Here is a 21,196-nt window from a genome sequence, read left to right on the forward strand (position 1 = left end):
TCACAGGACCATGCGACCAAATTATCTCCCTTACGCTTATTATATATAAGTATATAATATTAATGTGTAGTCATAGGTCATCGGTTACAAATATTTAAACACTCTAAATTATTGAAAATCATGTCAAGTTGCAATTATATAAACACTTTGAATTATTGAAAGTCCGCTAATGACCGGCTAGCTACCTTATATTGGTTGCAAGTGGCAACTAGTGTTTCTAGACATACGGGTGGGTTATAATTGGTTTTGATTTGAGTTTATTTATTATTTTAACTTAAAAATGGATTAATAGTTATAATTAAATTTGAATTTATATATTAGTAAAGTGTTTGGGAAGACTACTTATAAGCCTGATAAATTAAAAATTATAAATTCAATGATATATTAAATTTAGGTGCATGAAAATTTCAGATAAAATCAGAGAAATATACTGAACCCGCCGATCGTAATTCTCAAATACACTAATTCCGCAACTTCATCAACATACTGACGCAATGATAAATACCAAGCCACAAGCAATATCAGTATTTATAATTGAACAAGAGAAAGTCCTTTGAGGTTTATTTGAGATGCTCAGTGGTGACTCGTTCATTGAAAGATCAGACATTTTCAAAAGGCTAAGATAACAAGTTGCGGTTCCGAAACCTGGAGATCAAAGCACAACCGTGTGTGGAAGTGAAAGGGTAACAATGGCGGAAAAGAATGAAGATGCTTGATTATCTTAATGTTTTCGGTCATTTTGCAAGTCTAGCGTTAAATATTTTATTTTACGGAGTTTGGTGTTGTTTAGAGATAGAAGACAGTGGATGGAAAAAATAAATAAATGTACAAGTCATCTTAACTACAAAGATTAGTAGTAGAGGGCTTCATATAGCTATCATAAGATATGGTTTTTATTTGTAAACTCTTGTAAATGACGTATTTTTGTTTTGCAAGACACTTGTCCCTCATGCCTAATTTGTGAGTTACAGTATCTTTTTAGACATTAATGATATATCGTCTTAATATACGGAGTACTTGCTTACTTTTCTGTTAGGTGGCATTTGTTTATCCATGAAGGAAACTCTGTTCCCCAATCGATATATATAATTTTTTTTTTTTGACAGAATCGATATATATAGTTAGTATTAGTGAAAATTTATTTTCCTTCTAAACAAATCAAAACCTTCAACTACTAGTATCCATAAATTACATTAAGAATATATTAATAATATGTTTCAAACTTCCCATTTTCTAACACAGCTTTGGAATATTTTCGATGGTGATAAAATTAAATAAAATAATAATGAGTCAATCTTTGCCTAAAACCGGATCAAAAAGGGTTTTCTTATTCTACGACAAGTCAACTTTGGTGTACAAAAGCTCCCATCCTGCAGCAGGTTGCTTTATAAAACTCGGACTCTCTACATTTTTGCTTTTTTTTTTTTCCGCACTTCAACACACTCTTGCCTCCTGTTGGAGTGTTGTTAAGGCATAGCAACTAAGAAAAAAATATTGAAAATGCCGAGATTAACCACAGGCAGAAAAAAACAAATTCATATACTTCTTTAGCATATGAGTCGTGTTCTGATTTTTAGTATAGCTTCAAATCTTGAAAAGATTGCGTAATTCCTGTCCATCAAGTCGGGTGGAGAAGAATTTCTTCATGTAATCATTTACCTGAAAACTTCTATAAACAGGAGGATTTACTTCCGATACCAAATGCTTGATAGGGCCATACTCAGTCGAATGAGCCATGGAACCATGAAAAAAACATGGCACGGATATTCTTGCCTCAGCTTTGTTCACTTGCGCTCTGTGAACTACGCTTTTAAACTTATCATTTGATACAATCTGTTACATGAAATTTCATGAAGTTAAACCAAGTTGGTCTGCTCAAAGTCCGTAACAAAATACTCCTTCGAATTTGAAATAATATAGCGACTTTTTAACCCACATTTCTAAGTTTTTAATTTGACCACATAATTAAAATTATTATTTTAATAATTTTTTTCTCATATAAAAAAGTAATCATATATATAAAATTATTAAAAGTAGTAATTTTGACTATGTGATCAGATTACTTAGAAGTACGTGTCAAAAATTCAAATCCGCATGTTTACTACAAGCTACTCATATGAATAAATAACAAAATAATTCGTATTCACCTGTAGAAAGTCTCCAACATTTACCACGAGTGCTCCAGCAATGGGTTCAACATCAACCCATGTATCTCCGTGCAGTATCTGGAGTCCGCCGATTTGATCTTGAAGAAGAATGGTTATGAAAGTAGAATCACTATGCTTCCTGATTCCTGTAGTTAACTCTGGCTGAGGACATGCTGGATAGTAATGGCCACAGACTGTGTTGTGGCCTTTAGTGCATTCCATGGCTTTAAGATGATCAACTTCAAGGCCTAGAGCCTCTGAAAATAGCTCGATTAGAGTATCTCCCAACTCCAAAATATGACTCAAGTACTCCATTGATGTAAATCTGTCAATTTAAACAGTTTAATCAATAAATAACAGAGATGGTTTAGGTTTTAAGATGGAGTTAGCATAAGATGTGCCTATTTGGGCTATGCTTCTTTTGCAACCGGCTTACGACTCATAATCATGTTCATACCGTTTGTGTAAAAAAATTATATCCAACTTCTTATTTATAAGCCCGAATATGAGATTTTAAAATTGTAACTTTATTTTAACGTTTGATTCTATAAAAATGTATTTGATTACTTTAAAAGATAATTTATAATTTTTTATTATTAAAATAAATAATTTTTATACCTAAAAAATTGTAAATATCAAAAAGAATTATCTAAACACGTAAATTAAAAATCAGTTTATCACTTGTAAGTAACTTCTTCCTTAAAGGTAAATCAAACACCTCGTGTATGTATAAATGATCATGTTCAAATCAAGAATCACAAAACTAAACTGCATTATAAAGATTTGCCACTATGAAAATATACCTGCATGATTCGGGCAAATCATCAGCACAAAGTGGATCAGAGGGCATCATTGTGAGAGCCAGAGTGTCCCTCCAGTTAGCAGAACGCGATTGAAACAAATCATAATTGCTATTAAATCTAACTTTCCTCGTAAAGTCATGAGTATACAATTGTTTCTTTGTCTCTAAATCTTGTTCGTGAAACAAACGTACCCCATCAATCATTCCCTCTGTGACACGCTGAGGGATTCCATGGTTCAGCACTTGAAAGAATCCCCACTGCTCTGATGCCTGCTGCACTTGAGAAACTATTTGCTTTCGCGTATCCGAATTTTCGATGCCCTGAAGATTTATAACTGGAACTTGAAGATTGGAATAGTTCAATTCTTCAGATAGCTCGTCAGGTGGCCTAATGAAGATTCCTGGAATGTTAAGTATCCCAGCATCAACAAGACCTTTGACACCTGATTTTGTTTCATCAAAAGCTTTCAACTCTTTTTCTCGATCAAAATTTACCACAGATGCCATAGATGTGGATCTATCAATGCCCAGAAGTTTGTATTACAGATTTAGAGTACCCATATGTTGACTTTCTCTGACTTATAAACTACTTGTAAAAATAGTTTACTACTCCCTCCGTCCCATTGAGATATATACATTTGTATCGGGCACGGAGACTAAGAAAAGTGTATAAAGTAATGTAAAGTAATAAGAAAGAGAAAGAAAAGTAGGTAAAGTGGTGGGACCCATTAATATTTAAGTGATAGATTGAGAAAAGTAGATGAAGTTAGTGGGTGAGTGGGATTTTTATATTATAAAAGTTTACTATTTTAAGAAAGTTTTCAAATGTATAGAATTGAATGTGACATCCGAAAAGGAAAGTGTATAGAAATCAGAGGGACAGAGGGAGTATGTCCTTCGTACAGTGGGTTGCAAAAATAAGTACTCCCTCGGGCACATATTTTTATACAATTTTTTTTAATTACATAGTTTTATAATTTTTTTTTAAAAAAATAGTTTTAAATAAAAATTTAAATATTATATTTTAATTCAGAACAAATGAATAAATTATATAAATATATTTTATAAGAACCCTAAATGTGTGACGAATCGTCCTCTCAAACATGTACAGTTCATAAGAAAAGAGTATTTATTATCTATATAATTAAATTCTATATAATATTTTATGAGACATTAATATGTTTTGTAACATATTTCTTCTATGTTCTTAATATTTTTATATGTAAATATGTTTTATGAGATTAGTACTGTAAAATAGACAAAATTTATCACATCGTTAATTATAAATACATATATTATGTATGTAAATAAAACCGAAGTATAAAATATTTTATGAATTGTGAGAAAAATTGTCGACAAAAATATTTACACAAATTCATGTATATTCTCAAACTAGTTCGATCCCAGCGTCTTTTCCCTGTATTTATCTACCCAACCATGCACCGGAATGAATACATTTGCGTAATTCATATCAAGTGTGGTTTCACTCATAAGGCAGTTCCGGACAGATTCTGAGTGAAAATTTTGGTAAGAAAATATGTGCACATGACATTTACCAAGCCAGTTTCAAGTTTCAAACTGGGGTGGTGTTTATGTTTGATGTAAATAAGTTGTTTAATTGTGGACTTGAAGTCAGTTTGAAAGTGTTACTTAGAAATTGTTCTGTTGTTATGAAGTATGAAGTGCTGGTAGAAAAATATTTCTGTAAAAATTAGATAATTATTTGATAATTTTTTTGATATTTGCATATTTTGAGTTATAATATAAAAAAGGGTTAAAAATAATAATTTTGGTGAGATTTAATAATGAGATTTTATATTAAAATTTGTGACACCTTCCCGTAAAAGCCGAAAAACCGTTTTTCTCAAAAGTATGGCCGCATCTGTTTTTTCTAAAAGCTAAAAACTACTATTGTTTTAAAAAGCTGCTTTTAGATTTCTTAAAGAGTTTTCCACATGTTTTTGTTGTTAATATCTATAAGAATTAAGAGGAATACCAAATTCTGAGAACGATTTTTGACGTAACAATAGGTTTTTGTTGAAAAACAGGTAGAAAATTTATTTGGTAAAACTGTTTTTCCGAATAACGGTTTTCTGCTCAAAAGCTAAAACTGAGTAGAACTCCGTTCATTTTCATAGTTGTTTTTTCTCTGTTGGTTATCTTCATTTTTGCAGGGAATTCTGGAGTTTTAAACTTGATCATCGAACTCGTGATGTAGTACTTCATTCAAAGAGATGATTAGAGCAATAGAGACCGGATCAACAAGTTCAAATTGTTTAGTTACATATTAGTCTATGCATATTGATATAGAAAAGGAAAACGTATTTATTGATAGCACTAGAAACGTTTAACATTACAACAATTGACAATAAAAAGTTTGGAAAGCATAGAAAGAAATATCAAATTTCTTGAGTGCTAAAATATCGTTGGCAATATAAATGTGATTATTATATTCCTTCATATCTTGAAGAGGTCACGTAATTCCTCTCCATCAAGTGGCTTAGAGAAGAACTTTTCCATGTAATCACTAACCTGGAAACTTTTGTAAATAGGGGGATTCTCTTCTGATAACAAATCTTCAAGAGGGGCATACTTAATCGACGGAGCTGTGGAACCATGGAAAAAACATGGTACAGATATTCTTGCTTCGACACTGTTAACCAATGCTCTGTGAATCACACTTTTAAATTTGTCGTTTGATACAATCTGTTCCAGGAATTTTAAATGGCCATATGCAAGTTGGTTAGTTCTAAGAACAAAGTTATAATTGGATACAAAATTTTGCACAAAATGACATGACAATTGAGATGAGATGTTTTAAATTGGTGTTATTTATGTAAATAATTTGGGACTCATTTCAATCAAAACTTAACACATGTCATTTTATGAAAGATTTTGTACCCAATTTTGTACATGCAGCATTTTCCGTACTCAAAATAAGTTGCCAGTTCTCAAAAAAAATGTTGAGTTGTTAGTAACACGGCTTACTGTTTGTCTCAAGAACGAATAATTTAATAGATAACACAACTAATAGCTTCGGAATTTACCTGGAGCATGTCACCAATATTTACTACCAGCCCTCCAGCAATGGGTTCAACATCAGCCCATTGATCTTCATGTAGTATCTGGAGTCCTCCGATTCGATCTTGTAGAAGAATTGTAAAGAAAGTAGAATCACTGTGCTCACTAACTCCTTTAGTTAGCTCTGGCTGAGGACATGGTGGGTAATAATGGCCAGCAAATGACTTGTACCCTTTAGAACAATCCATGGCTTTAAGATGGTCCGCTTTTAGCCCAAGTGCCTCCGATAATAGCTCAATCACAGTATCTCCCAACTCCGACAAATGCTTCAAGTACTCCATTGTTGTGGATCTGCAAATTTAGAAGCTTATATAAATAGCTCTGCATGTAACATTCATTAAGGGGCGCAAAAAAAACAACTTTCCATATTGATGACATTGAAAAATTGAGGATTTATGAGAAATTTACCGGCATGTTTTGGGTAATTCATCAGCAGTAACTGGATCAGAAGGAAACATAGTCAGAAGCAAGGTGTCTATCCAGTTAGCAGTTCGGGATTGATACAGATCATAATTGCTGAAAAATCTAACTTTTTTCTTCGCATCAAAACTATACAATTGTTTCTTTGTCTCTAAATCTTGTTCGTGGAACAAACGTACCCCATCAATCATTCCTTCGAGCACACTCAGAGGGATTCCATGATTCACCACTTGAAAGAATCCCCAGTGCTCGGATGCCTGCTGCACCTGAGCAACTATTTGTTTTCGCCTGTCTGAATTTTCGATGCCCTGAAAATCAATCACTGGAACTTGAAGCTGAGTCCTGGAATAGGTCGATTTTGCAGATAGCTCATCAGGTGGCCTAATAAAGATTCCAGGAATGTTAAGTATTCCAGCATCAACAAGACCTTTGACACCTGATTTAGAGTCATCAAAAGCTTTCAACTCTTTTTCTCGTACAGAACTCACTAGAGATGCTTTCATGTCTAAACCATCCATTTTTGGTGATCTATCGGAACTAAAGTGCCAAGTCTGCCTTAGATACCAGAATACTAGAAGAGCAAACGAGATTTTCTTGGGCTGGATATCATATTGTTGGGTCTTTTTGGTGTGTGTTCGTGCAGACTAAAAATTACTCCTTCTGTCCCCGTCATTCTTTACGTTACTCGTTTTTCCACACTCATATTTAAAGTATAGTTCCATAATATATATTTTATTTTATTTTTCTCTGAATAAAAATTTGATGTTTAAACTTTTATTCAAAAAAGAAAATATTAAAAAAAAGTTATGAAACTATATTTTATTGGAGCCTCAAAATGCGTGCAAACAGTGCACGTAAACTACCACGGGGACGGAGGGAGTAGTATAGACTAACAACTATGAACTATGTGGAAATTTTTGTGAATGTAAGAACGTTATCATTATTTATGAGAGTTTTGTGGCCCTGGAAAAATCTTATATTGTTATGGCGTGTAATAATATCTTCTATTTGTTTGACTAGTTGATGAATAAATTTATGGAACTTTGGATGATGATGTGTATGTCACCTTATATTCTACAATGTCATTAGCAGCCAGAGTCTTCTCCAAGTTCAAAGCCGGCAACTTGCCGAGAGTATTTCAGCACTAGAAAATGGTAGATAAGATCAAAAATACAGTTGACCTCTTTCGTTTTATATATGTTGTGAAAAGCTTATCCGGTCTCTTTCACTTTTAAGGAAGAAAGAATTTTTATTAAATGATGACCTATACACAGTGCGCATACAAACTTATGAAAAGATGAATGTTTTAGTTCTAAATTTACAAAATGAGCATGCCAATCAGACTATTGAAAACGTTAATGAGTCACCACCATCTTTCAAGTTTTTGGTGCAAAAGTTGCCTCCAATCTTATTAGACTCGCAGGTTACTTTCCAAAGCAAAATTGAAGGTGTTGAGACTCCAGAGTAGAGAGACAAAAAGATAAACAAAGAGAGGAGATTCTAATGGATATATATTTTTTAATATGATATACAATTCAAAGCAATTTTTTCCAAAAAATGGAGTTCCTAATGATTGTATGGGATGTTGATTTTAGTTATATCGAGTTTTTATTTGCAACACGGTAAATTTACAAAAAAAATTCAGAAAATAGTATTTTTTTTTAAAAAAAAATCTTAAAAAATCACAAGTATTTTTTCAAAAACTTAAAAAGCCGAGTATATTTTTCGAAAAAGCCCTACCTTTTATTTTATTTTTTTATTTTTTTTGAAAATGAGAATAAATCTCAACGAGAATCGGCAATTCACCGTGATAATTCTTTCATTAAAGAAAGCTTATTATCTAACCGTCGAACATGCAAGATGACCGGGGAAACTTAGACAATAAAACTTTAATGTCCGAAAAGAAAACCGGCCTTCTTCCAAGAATCCTGAAAATAAAAAGCCCTACCTTTTATTAGAAAGTTTGGAGATTAACTATATTCTATAAACAGAAGCACGAAATCGAACCCGAGTCTCCCGCGAAAAGTGCTTACCAGGATCACAAAGAACATGCCTTAGAGCACGATGATTAACAAGACAATACCTAGTCAAATTATAATTAACTTAATCTGTCTCTTTGAAAATTTGTACTTTTAGCTAAAAAAACGAATACAGAATATTTGGAAACAGGATTCGGACCCGATTGAACAAGAGAAAGTCACCACCTACTGTATGGGTACAAATCCTGACAAGTCGCACATAAATGTTGCAAGCTCCATACGTCTTACCATTAGTTCTTCTTTAACCAGTCTTGGCTTTAACAACGGACTTTTTCTTAAGAGTCCTCCTCGGCAAGGAATTCTTCATTCCAATGAAAAAGAGGAGTGCCCCAGCAAGTGCTAAATTCTGCAGGTGAGCGGCCAATTGTTAACTGTGTTTTTAATATTCAGGCTTCATTAAGTTCAATTCAATGTGAAAAGTCAAGCTAAAGTTGCTAACCTGAGTGAATTTTACAAAGAGTTGAGCGAATTCAGTTGTGTCGATGTCATAATTATAGAAGTCGTATACGATTGTTGGGATGATTGCCTGGTGCAAAAGCTACAGGAAAACAAGAAGCACCAGATAAGTCTTGCAGTAAAATATAACTCAGCTCAGTTGTAGAATAAAAGCAAGGAGATTGCTTACCAAAAGAAGAGCCCCAATATTGCTGCCTAAGATGAAGAAAATCCCTCCCAGAGTCTTTAAGCCAATTGCTGCAGCAACTGCAAATTTGATCTGTAAACCAGTAAGGTAAATCAATATGTTTTTAATTATTGGGTTTGTAGACAAAAATTAAGAAAAACACAAGTTTAAATGATTTATCAAAGACAAAATGAAGACAAATTCTTACTTCAAAATCTGGCACTTGTAACCCCGTCTGGGTTGTGAAATGCTTTGTGACAGTATCAAACTTTGGACCAAGCGACTTTGCTGCTGCCCCTCCATCTACGCCATAATCTTGATATCTGCAACAGGAATATAAAACTTCAGACAAAAGAACTTAACATGAATCATCACATGCAGTTATAGCATATTTACAAGTAACTTTCTTTATAAAAACCTCTATAAGAAGTTGAATGACAAACAACTGGTTAGGCACCTCTTCTGCGTAAATATATAACTGGCTTTCTATAATACGCCTGAGTAACTAGATTTTAGGGTCACAGCTCACGAGAATGATTCATGATACCTGGACTCGGGAGAATCGTCCAACAATATATATGTGTCCAAGTTCCATACTAATAAAATTTTTAAAAAATTTATGCCTTGCTCCAAAATAAATTGTCAATACCCATGTTCGAATGTCAAGTGGATGAATACCCATAGGGAAATAAGGAGTCAAGTATCAAGTAGAATGTCATGTACAATAAGACATGCTTTAGCTAATAAAGAGGGGAGTGATAAGAACAAGAAACAACAGACTTCTTTTATTTTCTATATGAATATACTCGCACACTCAAAAAAACAAACATAATCACACAAAACACAAGGGTTTATGTGATTATTTCAATATGACCTAAAACCATCACATATTATACTCACTCTACGAATTTAACAATAAAAGGAAACTTAAACCAAAACAACCAATTAGGCCCGACTCTTTATTTAATAACCCCCACTTCGATGTGGGCCCTAGCAGGAGTTTTCGTTCCGGTGGGAACCCTAAAAAGACCCTGCTAGGAGCATTCGAACCCCTTACTCCAGCTTACTGAGCAGGCAGCAAAGCAATGCGGCAATGACTGATTATGGCATAGAATTAGAGTCCATGTACTGAACATGCCGATCATTATGGCATGTGAATTAAAAAGAGAGTGAATGACCTATCTTTCCTGATTGCATGTGACGCAAACAGCAAAACAGGCCATCCCACCATCAATTTTTTATTTTTCATGTTGCAAGTATATCTCAATTGCAACATCTGCACTCATGCATAGACAAACTACTAAAGCCTTTTATTACAATTCAGCATATTTGGCTTCCAAAATAAGTAAACTTTCCATATATTAAAACTTCAAAGATGAAGGACAACATATTAGAAGAGAGGACAGGACATCAAAAGAAAGAAAATCTTTTAACTTTTAAAAGCATATGCACACCCCAGAATTAACAAACCAACCTAATCTCCAAGAAACAATCATGTTTCTAGAGAAAGGAGAATTTACTGAAGTTTCACCTCCCCTAGCAAACTGAAAGACAATAACTCCACCAACAATAGCAGAATAACACACCACTTCTATGGAAGGTATAAATACACATCAGAAAGTTGGTTAATTCAACTAAAAAGATCTTGTCCACTCCAATTACTAGTTACAATAAAATTATATAACAAGTTATCATCAATATTTTTCTTTAGCAAGCAGAACCAATGTGATAGCTTCCCAATTCATTCCGATCCCCTTGTGACACTAACTAGTCCTTGTGTGATCTACATTTTTTCAGTAACCAACATCAATTCTTTTCGAATATTTTTTTTTTGTGTGTGTGTAAAGAAAAAAAATTACTCCTTCTCGAAATCTACAACTTGAAGTCAAATTTCAAAAAAGCTAATCAAGAAACAAATCCCCTGTCTTTACACCCAAAATTTCAACAATTCTTGCATAAATCTGGCAGAAGACACAAACTTGACTAAATATCAGCAAAATCTGAAGTAAATAAAACACTATCACAACTCAAAAACTACTAAATAAGCAGTAAATCCAAAACCCATATCAGATCTAGAACTTAAATCACAAAAAATACCCTAGCACAAACAAAGAAACGTAATTTAAATGAATACACTATATACATGAGCATATCTAAGTAAATTGTTTGGCTTAATAACAATTCAGTAGTAGATCTGAAGTAGAAAAGAGAAGGGCTTACTCTTGCCAAGCAGAAAGCATGAAAACTGAAACGAAAAGGACTCTGCCAAAGAAAGATAAGAAGGCCATCGATGGAGGGTGAAGACTTCTCTCTGGAAAAAATGGACACAGAGAGAGGGAGACTGAAAGAAACAAGGAGATGTGTTGGGAGAGAGTTGGATTGGGAGAGATTGTGTTTTAAATACAACGCCCGCTTTGTTTTTTTGAGTTTGTTCTCTTCACAGAGTCTTTTGAGTTTTAACTGGTTTTTTCCCCTATTTTATTGAATATTTAATATTTAATGATTGTGTGTAAACAATAAAATCTTGTCATTTTAACACATCAATCATATTTGTTAGTCTACGCTTTCATCAGAATTTTTGTCAAGAGCGTTGATTAAATATTAGTTATGTAGCATTATTTTAAATGATATAATATTTTAATTTTAATAAATTATTATGTATATTATTAAGAAAAACTTATAAAGATTAATCGATTAATCGAATTTCAAAAATCGAATTGGTCGACAACATTGCTGAAGATTAATCAGTTAAATTGAAAATTTTTAAAACACCTGGTGTAAACAATAAAATCTAGTCATTTTAACACATCATGACATCAATCATATATGTTAGTCTATACTTTTATCACAATATTTGTAAGAGCGTTGATTAAATATTAGTTATGTAGCATTAGTTGTTGAATGATAATTTTGTTTTTAAAAACTAGATGTCTTCATTAAACCTTTCAAGAAACATTTGCACTCACCAAATACCATCACTAAATGAACTAATATGTCTCGCTATGAAATGAGTCACATTCGTGTATCAATTTATAAAGTTAGAATCACCTCGTGGTCTTCTAAATTAGATAATAATCTTTTGTATTTGTCAATCACCATTCCTAAATAGGACAGATTAATTGTGGAACACCTAATAGCCTGTCAAGCAGACAAGCTTATGATTTAGTTTTAACATAAGCCTGTCAACTGTCAAGTATTCCGGGAATAAGTTATAAACTCACTTGAACGGGCTCATAGTCTGTTAGATCAGCCTTTTTTGTGTTTAGCTTCTTTGGACTCTTTTGTTCGGGCCTGCAGACTTGTTTTCATGTTTCTATGTTTGCTTGGTCAGCTCGATTTTGGAGCCCCTTTTGTCTTGAACTAACCTCCCGAACCATACATAATACTCCAACTTACTGTGTCTATCATTTTTTTTAAACTATTTAACACGTTTTTTAAAATGTATATAAAATATAGATGCATAGTTTTCTTGTCATATATAAAAATTTAAACATTAAATTTTTTTCAAAAGAAAAGAAAAATCCAAATAATTTATCAATCAATATTTTATCATAGATTTAAAAAAGGGGTCCAACCCCGTCCCCAATAATTATTGATAGGGACAAAAATTGTATCATTCTAATTATCTAAAAAATAATACCAACCCCAATAATAAATTATTAGGTGAAGTCCACTTCAGGACCATTAGATTTCGTGGTTAGAATAATCTGAATGGAAGTCGAGGGTCAACCAAAATAGTACTCCAATAAGTCGTCCCACAAAAGGAATTGGTGATAATTTTTGAATAGTAGTAGTTCGGATAGTGGTGACTTTTCTGAGGGAACAAATGGTCAAACTCACAAGTACTACTAAATCCTCAACCAACAATCTAACATCTGATACTAACCAACTAAACCAGCATTATCATTACTTCATGCTCATTACATTTGAATTTTATATTTAAACCTCGAATAATTATAAGTGATTACAGTAGTAGGTTTTATTAGTAGTATTTTATTGATTGTACATTTCACCTTAGACAGAACTCAGAAGGAAGGATGATGGGCACAACTGTAGTTTACTGTTAAAAGTCTGGACCATATTTCAACTACTGCTTCTTTTACAGTTTCCCACAAACATAGACCCAAGCTTTACTTCATAATAATCAATATACTTTTATAAAGGAGAAGCGAGGGGCGTGTAGGTGGCGCCTCTCACATCGCTCCGTTCTATTTTTCTAATTTTCTGAAATTTTTGGATGAAAAATATCAAAAATTAGAACTACCTTTTTTAGTTTTGGTTATTAGAAGCAAGTTTCAGAATCTGATTTTGTTTCAGATTATTTATAGAATATAGTAGTTTGAAAGTTTTAATCTGATTTTGTTTCAAATTATTTAATTATGGGAAAGAGTAGCACACAAGTCTCTCTGCACCTATAAATAACCCTATAGATCGTAAGATTTTGGATCATCTAAACACAACATCCTCTCTCTCAATACCACAACTCTACCTTTCTCCGGTGATAGTTCTCTTGCTTGATTTCTAATTCGGTGTATCAATAAATTAACTATCAGTAATGTATGTTTGTTGGTTATTCTTTTATAATATTTGTTTTGTTGATCGGACATGTTTGTTGTTGTTAATTTTTATATGATTTACTTTGTATACAGGAAAATATGGCGGAGAAGCGAGGGGCGTGTAGGTGGCGCCTCTCACATCGCTCCGTTCTATTTTTCTAATTTTCTGGAATTTTTGGATGAAAAATATCAAAAACTAGAACTACCTTTTTTAGTTTCGGGTATATTGGAAGCAAGTTTCAAAATCTGATTTTATTTCAGATTATTTACAGAAAATAGTAGCTTGAAAGTTTTAATCTGATTTTGTTTCAGATTATTTAATCATGGGAAAGAGTAGCACACAAGTCTCTCTGCACCTATAAATACCCCTATAGAACGTAAGGTTTTGGATCATCTAAACACAACCTCCTCTCTCTCAATACTACAACCTCACTGATTTAAGTTAGATGTTTTTGTGCACAATCAATCCAAAAAAATTGGCGGAAGGTGACAATGTAAGAATATGATTACTTTTAAAAAAAAAACACAAATAAAATTAAGATTCGTCGTGCTTTAAATTGTTAGTTACCAGTATAAATTTATTTTCATTTTTTCACCATGAATTATAATCCAATTTTACAATTTTATATATTAGTATTGATATTACATCAAGATTTTTATAATATAAAATTTATTTTATCCTACAAATATTAATTTTGAAACGCTAATATAGTTTTTATAGACATCCACAAAATTATTTTATTCTACAAATATTAATATTGAATAATTAATATAATTTTTACAGGCCGCCGCAACGCGCGGCTTCTCAACTAGTTGTTCCTAAACCAAAATAAAAACAAGAAATCATCATCTCTTTGGACGTGGTCCAAATTTAAAAAGTAAAGATTACCTAAAATAAAGTTGACATATAAAAAAGCCCTAAATAATTTGTCCATCCGTCCTTTTTGACTCGAATATTGCTTTCCTATATTTATTTTTCCATGATGAATTGAATAAATAATCACAATTAATGAGTTATTAATATGTAAACTTTGAAGATCCTGTGTATAAGTGCATTGATATCTCCTCGTCATTTAAATCTTCATCCCCCACAAAAATAAATACTCATCAATATATATATATAAAGGAGGATGCGGGCGTCTCTAGAATTGTTCGATTCAGTTTTCTAATTTTTCTTAAATTTCTAATAAAAATATAATTATAATTCAAAAAATCAGGTGCAAGAATTCTAAAAGTAATGCAATTCTTTTCCTATTGAATTCTAAAGATGATACAATTCTTTTCTTATTTAGTATTTTTTATTGAATTCTAAAGATGATATAATAGTATTTCTTATTTAATTCTAAAGATGATACAATTCTTTTCTTATTTAGTAATCCTAAAAGAAATAGGATTATATTTATTCAAACTAACAATAATAGATAGAATACAATTTATATTTAAGATTTGTAAGGTAATATGTACAATTCTTATTTTCGATAAGATATATAGAAGATGTAGTTGAAATTTATATTATAAAATTTTATTTTCGATAAGATATATAAGAGAATAATCTAATACTAGATTCGTAATCACAACTGTGTTTAACAGTCTAAATAGTAGACACAAATAATAAATTAGAGAACACGATATGTTCGAATCATAAAATTGCGTTTCTAGAATTGTTCGATTCAGTTTATAATTTTCTTAAATTTCGGATTGAAAATAAAATTATAATCTAAAAACCAGATTCAAGTATTTTATAGATAAAAGGATTGCAAAGATAGTACAATTGTTTTACTTATTTAGGAATCATAAAAGAGTAGGATTCTATTTATTCAAAATAACAATTATAGAACAAATATAATCAAAAAACACAATTCTTATTTTCACAAGTTATAAAAAATTTCTTTCAAAACAAGGTTAAAAAATTTATAATCTTATTTTATTATTTTTTTACAAATTATATATCTAAAAAATAAAAACCAACATCTTCCAGGATCCTAAATTGTCTAAACAGGTTTGTAGAATTTTCTTAAATTTCGAGTTGAAAATTAAGGATTGTAAAGAGAATAATCATTAGAAAAACTAATAGCACAAAAATTAGAATCATAAAAGAATAATATTTTTTAACTAATAAATAGGAATCATTAAATAAAAATAATTAATAAATAAATAGGATATATAAAATAGGAATTATATATTGATTTTATGATAATGTAAATAATTCTTGATTAGTATTGTGTTTGACGGGCACGGGAGGCGGCCCAAACTAATTTTTTTATTTAAATAATAATAATTTTTCTATTAGTATTATGTTTGACGGGAAAGTGGCTAAAAGAATTTTATTTTATCTATGTTATAATATATTTTTATGTTAAAACGGGACCACAATTCAAAATAATTTTTATCCAATTATAATCTTTAATTTTATCATAATTAGAATAATATTTATATTTATTTAAACAAACAATCATAGATAAAATACAATTTATATTAAAGATTTGTAAGGTAATACGTATAATTTTTATTTTCGATTTAGTCTTATAATTTTCTTAAATTTCGAATAGAAAATAAAGGATTGTAAAGATAATAATCATTAAAAAACTAATATCAAAAAAATTTAGAACCATAAAATAATAATAATTTTTAACTAATAAATAGGAACCATAAAATGAAAATAATTAATAAAATAAAATAGGATATATAAAATAGGAATCATATATTGATTTTATGATAATGTAAATGATTCTTGATTAATATTGTGTTTGACGGGCACGAGAGGCGGCCCAAACTAATTTTTATCTAAATAATAATAATTTTCCTATTAGTATTTTGAATGACGGGAAAGTGGCTAAAATAATTTTTTTATCTATGTTATAATATATTTTTTTTAAAACGGGGCCACGATTCTAAATAATTTTTATCCAATTATAATCTTTAATTTTATCATATTTAGAATAATTTTTATTAGTTTTGTGGTTGACAGTAAGGATACTCAAACTAATATCTAAATTATAATGTTTTATTATTAGTATTGTGTTTGACAAGATAGCGGCTCAAACTAATTTTGATCTAAATTTAATTTAATTTTATTATAAAAATAATAATTGTGGATTAATATTGTCTTTGACGGGATGGCGGTTCGAACTAATTTTATTATTAGTATTGTGTTTGAAAGGATGGCCACTTAAACAAATTTTTATATTAATTATTATATTTTTTTCTTATTAGTGATATGTTTAACCGGAAGATAACTCAAAATATTTTTTATGCTATTGTAATATTAATTCATATCAAAATTTATACAAAATTTATAACGCCGCCACGAAGCGCGGCTTTATTCACTAGTTATTATAGAAATAGGAAATCGAATTTAATCGATTGACACACTGATTCAAGATTTATCGGAGTTTTTTCTAATAAATAATGAATTTTTTAATCAATCCAGTGTAGTCAGTAAATTAATAATATATTTTGAAAAATTAATAAAAATTTCTCCATAGATTAAGAATTTTTATAACAATGCTCATCACTCACGTTGTTTGTTAGAGTACATAGGTGGAGTAGATTCAAAATTTAAGAATGGCGTCATGGTCACATAGTGAGTTAGATTGACTTGCATTTTATACACAAAAACACCACCCACCAAGACAAAATAGGTTATACTTGCTAAAAGTAAGAGGGTTCAGTACTTCAGTTGAGTTGTGCCTACGTAACTCACCCAAACTCTTTGGACCTTTCCTTTCAAACTTACTTTACCCTTTTTCAAATTTACAAAAACATCTATACATACAACTCCTCTATATATATTACCCAAGAACAAAAAAACTGATATAATTGAAAACTTCTTCAAATCAATCAATTACACCTCCATCCACGCCTTCTCAAATGCATTTCAGTCAACCCCATTTAGTCTTCAACACGTTTCTTTCACACATTTAAGCCCTTCAATTTTGGGTGATTTTTCAAGAATTTTTTTGGGTTGTGCTCTAATTAGTCCAATGTTGATAAAGATTGCTTCTTTTTCATTTTCTTGGTGACCCATTTGGATTTTTTTGCATATAATGGAGATTTTAGATCTGGGGTTTTGAGTTTTCTTGAATTTTGTTTCAGATCTATTGTTTAGTATTAATTTGTTGTCAAAATGGTGGCTGAGGCTTGGATTTTGAAGATGGGGAACCAGTTTAGTGCTAATCTCAAGCATGCCCTTTTAATTGAAGCTCCAAAAAAAGGTAACAAAAAGCAGGAGGTTAAAGAAACTATTGGAATCCTTTCTTTTGAAGTTGCTAATGTGATGTCGAAAACTGTTATTTTGCATAAGTATCTTGTTGATAATGAAATTGTGAAGCTGAAAGGTGAGATCTTTAGTTGTGATGGCATTAAAGCTTTGATATCAGATGATGAGGCTTTTCTTTTGGAACTTGCTTTGGCTGAAAAGCTTGATGAGTTGAATCGAGTGGCTGCGGTTGTTTCGAGATTGGGGAAGAAATGCTCATTGCCTGCATTGCAAGGGTTTGAGCATGTGTATGGGGATATTGTTGGGGGAGTGATTGAAGTGAGAGAATTGGGGTTTTTGGTGAAGGATATGGAGGGAATGATTAAGAAAATGGAGAAGTATGTGAACTCGACTGCAAATCTTTATGGTGAAATGGAGGTGTTAAGTGAATTGGAGCAGGCGACAAAGAAATTTCAGCAGACTCAGCACGAAGAAAGTCGTAAGGCTTTTGAACAGAAATTGGCTTGGCAGAAGCAAGATGTGGCACATCTCAAGGATGTTTCACTCTGGAATCAGACTTATGACAAGGTTGTGGAGTTGTTGGCCAGAACGGTTTGCACACTTTATGTGCGAATTTGTCATGTTTTTGGCAAACCTGTTATGAAAAGAGAATTGGTCAGTGGTACCATTTCGGGGCCACAGTTCCGTTCAAATGGAAGTTTAGGTAATATAAAGGAAGAATATGGGCTAAAATCAGGTCAAATTGATGTGAAATTTGGGAATTCTAATTCAATGAGGAGAGGTCTTACTAAGAATTATAGCTATACTCATTCTGGGTCAATTGAGAAGGGTTCGTCAGATAAAATAGATCAGCGAGGTGGTATGGCTCTGGTGCGGGCTGAAAATCATTTTGCATGTGGTATGGGTCCTGGGAGGCTTCTCATGGAGTGCCTTAGTTTGAGCAGTTCAGCTTCAAAAGTGGACGACGACGATGATTCTGTTGGGCATGATGATAGATCTAGTCAAGTTTCTGGTTGTTGTAGTGTTGCTAGTGGAGTGAAGAGAGGTAATCTGAATCAATCAGATTGCTTCAATCGATCTTTGCAGGGTAGTGCAACAAATAGTCCAAAATCTGGCCCCAAGAGTTGGCTGACGACTTATGCTCCTGTTAGTACTGTTGGAGGCTCAGCACTAGCATTACATTATGCAAACATCATAATCATCATAGAGAAGCTACTTCGGTATCCCCACCTAGTTGGCGAGGAAGCCAGAGATGATCTTTACCATATGTTACCAACAAGCTTAAAAACATTGTTGAAGATCAGTCTCAAGTCTTACATCAAAGATTTGGCAATATTTGATGCTCCCCTTGCTCATGGCTGGAAAGAGAGGCTTGATCAAATACTAAAGTGGCTTGCTCCTATGGCACATAACATGATGAGGTGGCAAAGTGAGCGCAATTTTGAGCAGCAGCAAATTGTTGCACGAACTAATGTCCTCCTGCTACAGACATTGTATTTTGCAGATAGGGAAAAGACAGAGGCAGCTATATGTGAGCTTCTAGTTGGATTGAATTATATTTGTCGCTATGAGCATCAACAAAATGCATTGCTGGATTGTGCAAGTAGTTTCGATTTTGATGATGGCATGGACTGGCGGTTGCAACAGTAAGCTCTCAATAGGTGTTTCAGTTGGATTCGCATATATGAAGACAGTGGTGTTTTTTTTTCTCAAGTTCGAGTCAATATGTTTCAATTAGACAATAGTTCGACACATTGTGAATGTCCAAGTTCGGATAGTAAAGGCATCTGTTTTCGTATAATGGAGTTGATCAATGTACTTTGTACATAATTCCATTGTATGAAAACAAATTATCTTTCGATATCGCAGAATGTAAATGTATTCAATGCTTATGGGATTTCTATTTATTTATTTATCTTGTTTTATTGACCTTTATTTGTGGTTGACGCGTAGTTATACACAAGCTAAATTCTGGTAACTAAGAACAGATTTTAGTCCACAAAAAATTATTGAACAATATAAATTAAGGATGATTCCAGATTTACTGGATATATCGCTAAATACTAACAAAGTCTATCTTATGACAAGTTAACAGGATAATGACAGTCTGTGGACTGTGGTGCTGTTGTTCCTGTGTTTGCATAAGCTGGCGCAAGAAAAATGAGGTATGCCTTGAAATCTAGAAGCAAGAAACATAGATTTGGATTCTGCCCTATACTTGTTATGTAGTCTTCCTAATCTGTGGCAATTGTGAATATGCCTATTCCCATAGTGTTTACTCTTAGGCATAATATGAGTTAATAATATTGCTGAAACTTTCCTTTGTTGAACTGTATAACTGATTGATAAAAAGACCTACACAGTATGTTTAAGCATTAATGATTTTGCTGAATATAGTCTGCACGATTGCATATATCGTTGAGATTATATTCTGCAGTTTGCTCTGAAACCTTAAAACCGCCCCTTTACAGAAATTAATGGTAAACCTTGTTCAGTATCCTGCACCTGCGGATGCAAGAGTCGTGTGCACAGAAAAATCTAAATTATCTATATTAATGTTTCTGTGGTACACCTAATGGGAGATGAACTACAGAAGAAATGTTGATTGTTTCTCTTTCAGCTGGAAGAAAGAATGGTATCCTCACACATGCTGAATCTATAATCATGGGACCTGAATGCTTATGTTTAGACATAATAACATCTTGTAGTGGTGTGATATAATAATTTCACGAGAATCAGCATGTTTATCTTGTCAGAAATTATTTCACGCTCACACTACTAAGCTGCATGCCTAAAAATATTAGGCACAGCTTGTCCACTTTTCCGGTGCATATAATTATGTTTTAAGTTGGTAAAAAATAGTAGAAAGGTTCTGAGAAGGAGGTTATTTAGGGTCTGTTTAGGCAAGCATTTTTTTCAAGCTTCTAGACCAGTCATCATTGTATAGTTTGGGTAAAGAACTTTTAAGTTTGGGAAGTTGAAAATTTTAGCTTTTTTTATGATTTATATTTGTTTTTGAAATTCGATTTTATAAAATGTAAAGGACCATTATAGAAAGTAATTTATAATAATTTATTAATATGTTAATAATTTTATGCCTGATAAATTATAAAATTTTAAAAAATTATCTAAATACATAAATTCAAAATTATTTTTCGTTTATAATTAACTTCCCACGTATATTTGCTAACAGCTCAGCCTCAGAGAGACAGAGGTCTTGAAAGAGCGAGAGTTGTGACATCTTACTCCATACATTTCCAGGAAATCATACAAACTCTGAGCTTCTGACTTCCTTTTAAATAGTGGTTAC

General features: G+C 32.0%; 4 protein-coding genes across 4 annotated transcripts; 1 reads left to right on the forward strand and 3 right to left on the reverse strand.

Annotated features, from left to right (window-relative positions):
• Window positions 1–1,312: 1,312 nt before the first annotated feature.
• Window positions 1,313–3,549, reverse strand: LOC108214251 (1-aminocyclopropane-1-carboxylate oxidase homolog 1). The gene is made up of 3 exons (XM_017386170.2): window positions 2,951–3,549; window positions 2,148–2,472; window positions 1,313–1,833 (listed from the first exon to the last, which is right to left on the reverse strand). The coding sequence occupies exons 1-3, from the start codon at window positions 3,454–3,456 to the stop codon at window positions 1,585–1,587; spliced, it is 1,080 nt and encodes a 359-aa protein (XP_017241659.1). The 5' UTR covers window positions 3,457–3,549; the 3' UTR covers window positions 1,313–1,584.
• Window positions 3,550–5,256: 1,707 nt separating this feature from the next.
• On the reverse strand, window positions 5,257–7,128 carry LOC108208964 (1-aminocyclopropane-1-carboxylate oxidase homolog 1). Its single transcript, XM_017379616.2, has 3 exons — window positions 6,439–7,128; window positions 5,997–6,321; window positions 5,257–5,655 (listed from the first exon to the last, which is right to left on the reverse strand). Exons 1-3 carry the CDS (start codon window positions 6,966–6,968, stop codon window positions 5,407–5,409), a joined length of 1,104 nt encoding a protein of 367 aa, XP_017235105.1. The 5' UTR covers window positions 6,969–7,128; the 3' UTR covers window positions 5,257–5,406.
• A 1,390-nt stretch (window positions 7,129–8,518) lies between these two features.
• On the reverse strand, window positions 8,519–11,541 carry LOC108209502 (uncharacterized). Its single transcript, XM_017380441.2, has 5 exons — window positions 11,332–11,541; window positions 9,320–9,434; window positions 9,115–9,204; window positions 8,929–9,027; window positions 8,519–8,835 (listed from the first exon to the last, which is right to left on the reverse strand). Exons 1-5 carry the CDS (start codon window positions 11,397–11,399, stop codon window positions 8,731–8,733), a joined length of 477 nt encoding a protein of 158 aa, XP_017235930.1. The 5' UTR covers window positions 11,400–11,541; the 3' UTR covers window positions 8,519–8,730.
• Window positions 11,542–17,323: 5,782 nt separating this feature from the next.
• On the forward strand, window positions 17,324–19,799 carry LOC108209064 (uncharacterized). Its single transcript, XM_017379784.2, has one exon. It carries the CDS (start codon window positions 17,794–17,796, stop codon window positions 19,534–19,536), a length of 1,743 nt encoding a protein of 580 aa, XP_017235273.1. The 5' UTR covers window positions 17,324–17,793; the 3' UTR covers window positions 19,537–19,799.
• The last annotated feature ends 1,397 nt before the right edge of the window (window positions 19,800–21,196 follow it).

Source organism: Daucus carota, chromosome 1, assembly GCF_001625215.2.
Source record: "Daucus carota subsp. sativus chromosome 1, DH1 v3.0, whole genome shotgun sequence".
NCBI lineage: Eukaryota > Viridiplantae > Streptophyta > Magnoliopsida > Apiales > Apiaceae > Daucus > Daucus carota.

Coding starts and splice junctions, on each gene's coding strand:
- LOC108209064 (XM_017379784.2), top strand. CDS start 17,794: ATGGTGGCTGAGGCTTGGATTTTGAAGATGGGGAACCAGTTTAGTGCT.
- LOC108214251 (XM_017386170.2), bottom strand. CDS start 3,456: ATGGCATCTGTGGTAAATTTTGATCGAGAAAAAGAGTTGAAAGCTTTT. Junction 2,473..2,950: donor GATTTGCCCGAATCATGCAG/GTATATTTTCAT, acceptor TTAAATTGACAG/ATTTACATCAATGGAGTACT. Junction 1,834..2,147: donor ATGTTGGAGACTTTCTACAG/GTGAATACGAAT, acceptor TTCATGTAACAG/ATTGTATCAAATGATAAGTT.
- LOC108209502 (XM_017380441.2), bottom strand. CDS start 11,399: ATGGCCTTCTTATCTTTCTTTGGCAGAGTCCTTTTCGTTTCAGTTTTC. Junction 9,205..9,319: donor TACAAGTGCCAGATTTTGAA/GTAAGAATTTGT, acceptor ACTGGTTTACAG/ATCAAATTTGCAGTTGCTGC. Junction 9,028..9,114: donor ATATTGGGGCTCTTCTTTTG/GTAAGCAATCTC, acceptor GTTTTCCTGTAG/CTTTTGCACCAGGCAATCAT.
- LOC108208964 (XM_017379616.2), bottom strand. CDS start 6,968: ATGGATGGTTTAGACATGAAAGCATCTCTAGTGAGTTCTGTACGAGAA. Junction 6,322..6,438: donor GAATTACCCAAAACATGCCG/GTAAATTTCTCA, acceptor CTAAATTTGCAG/ATCCACAACAATGGAGTACT. Junction 5,656..5,996: donor ATATTGGTGACATGCTCCAG/GTAAATTCCGAA, acceptor TTCCTGGAACAG/ATTGTATCAAACGACAAATT.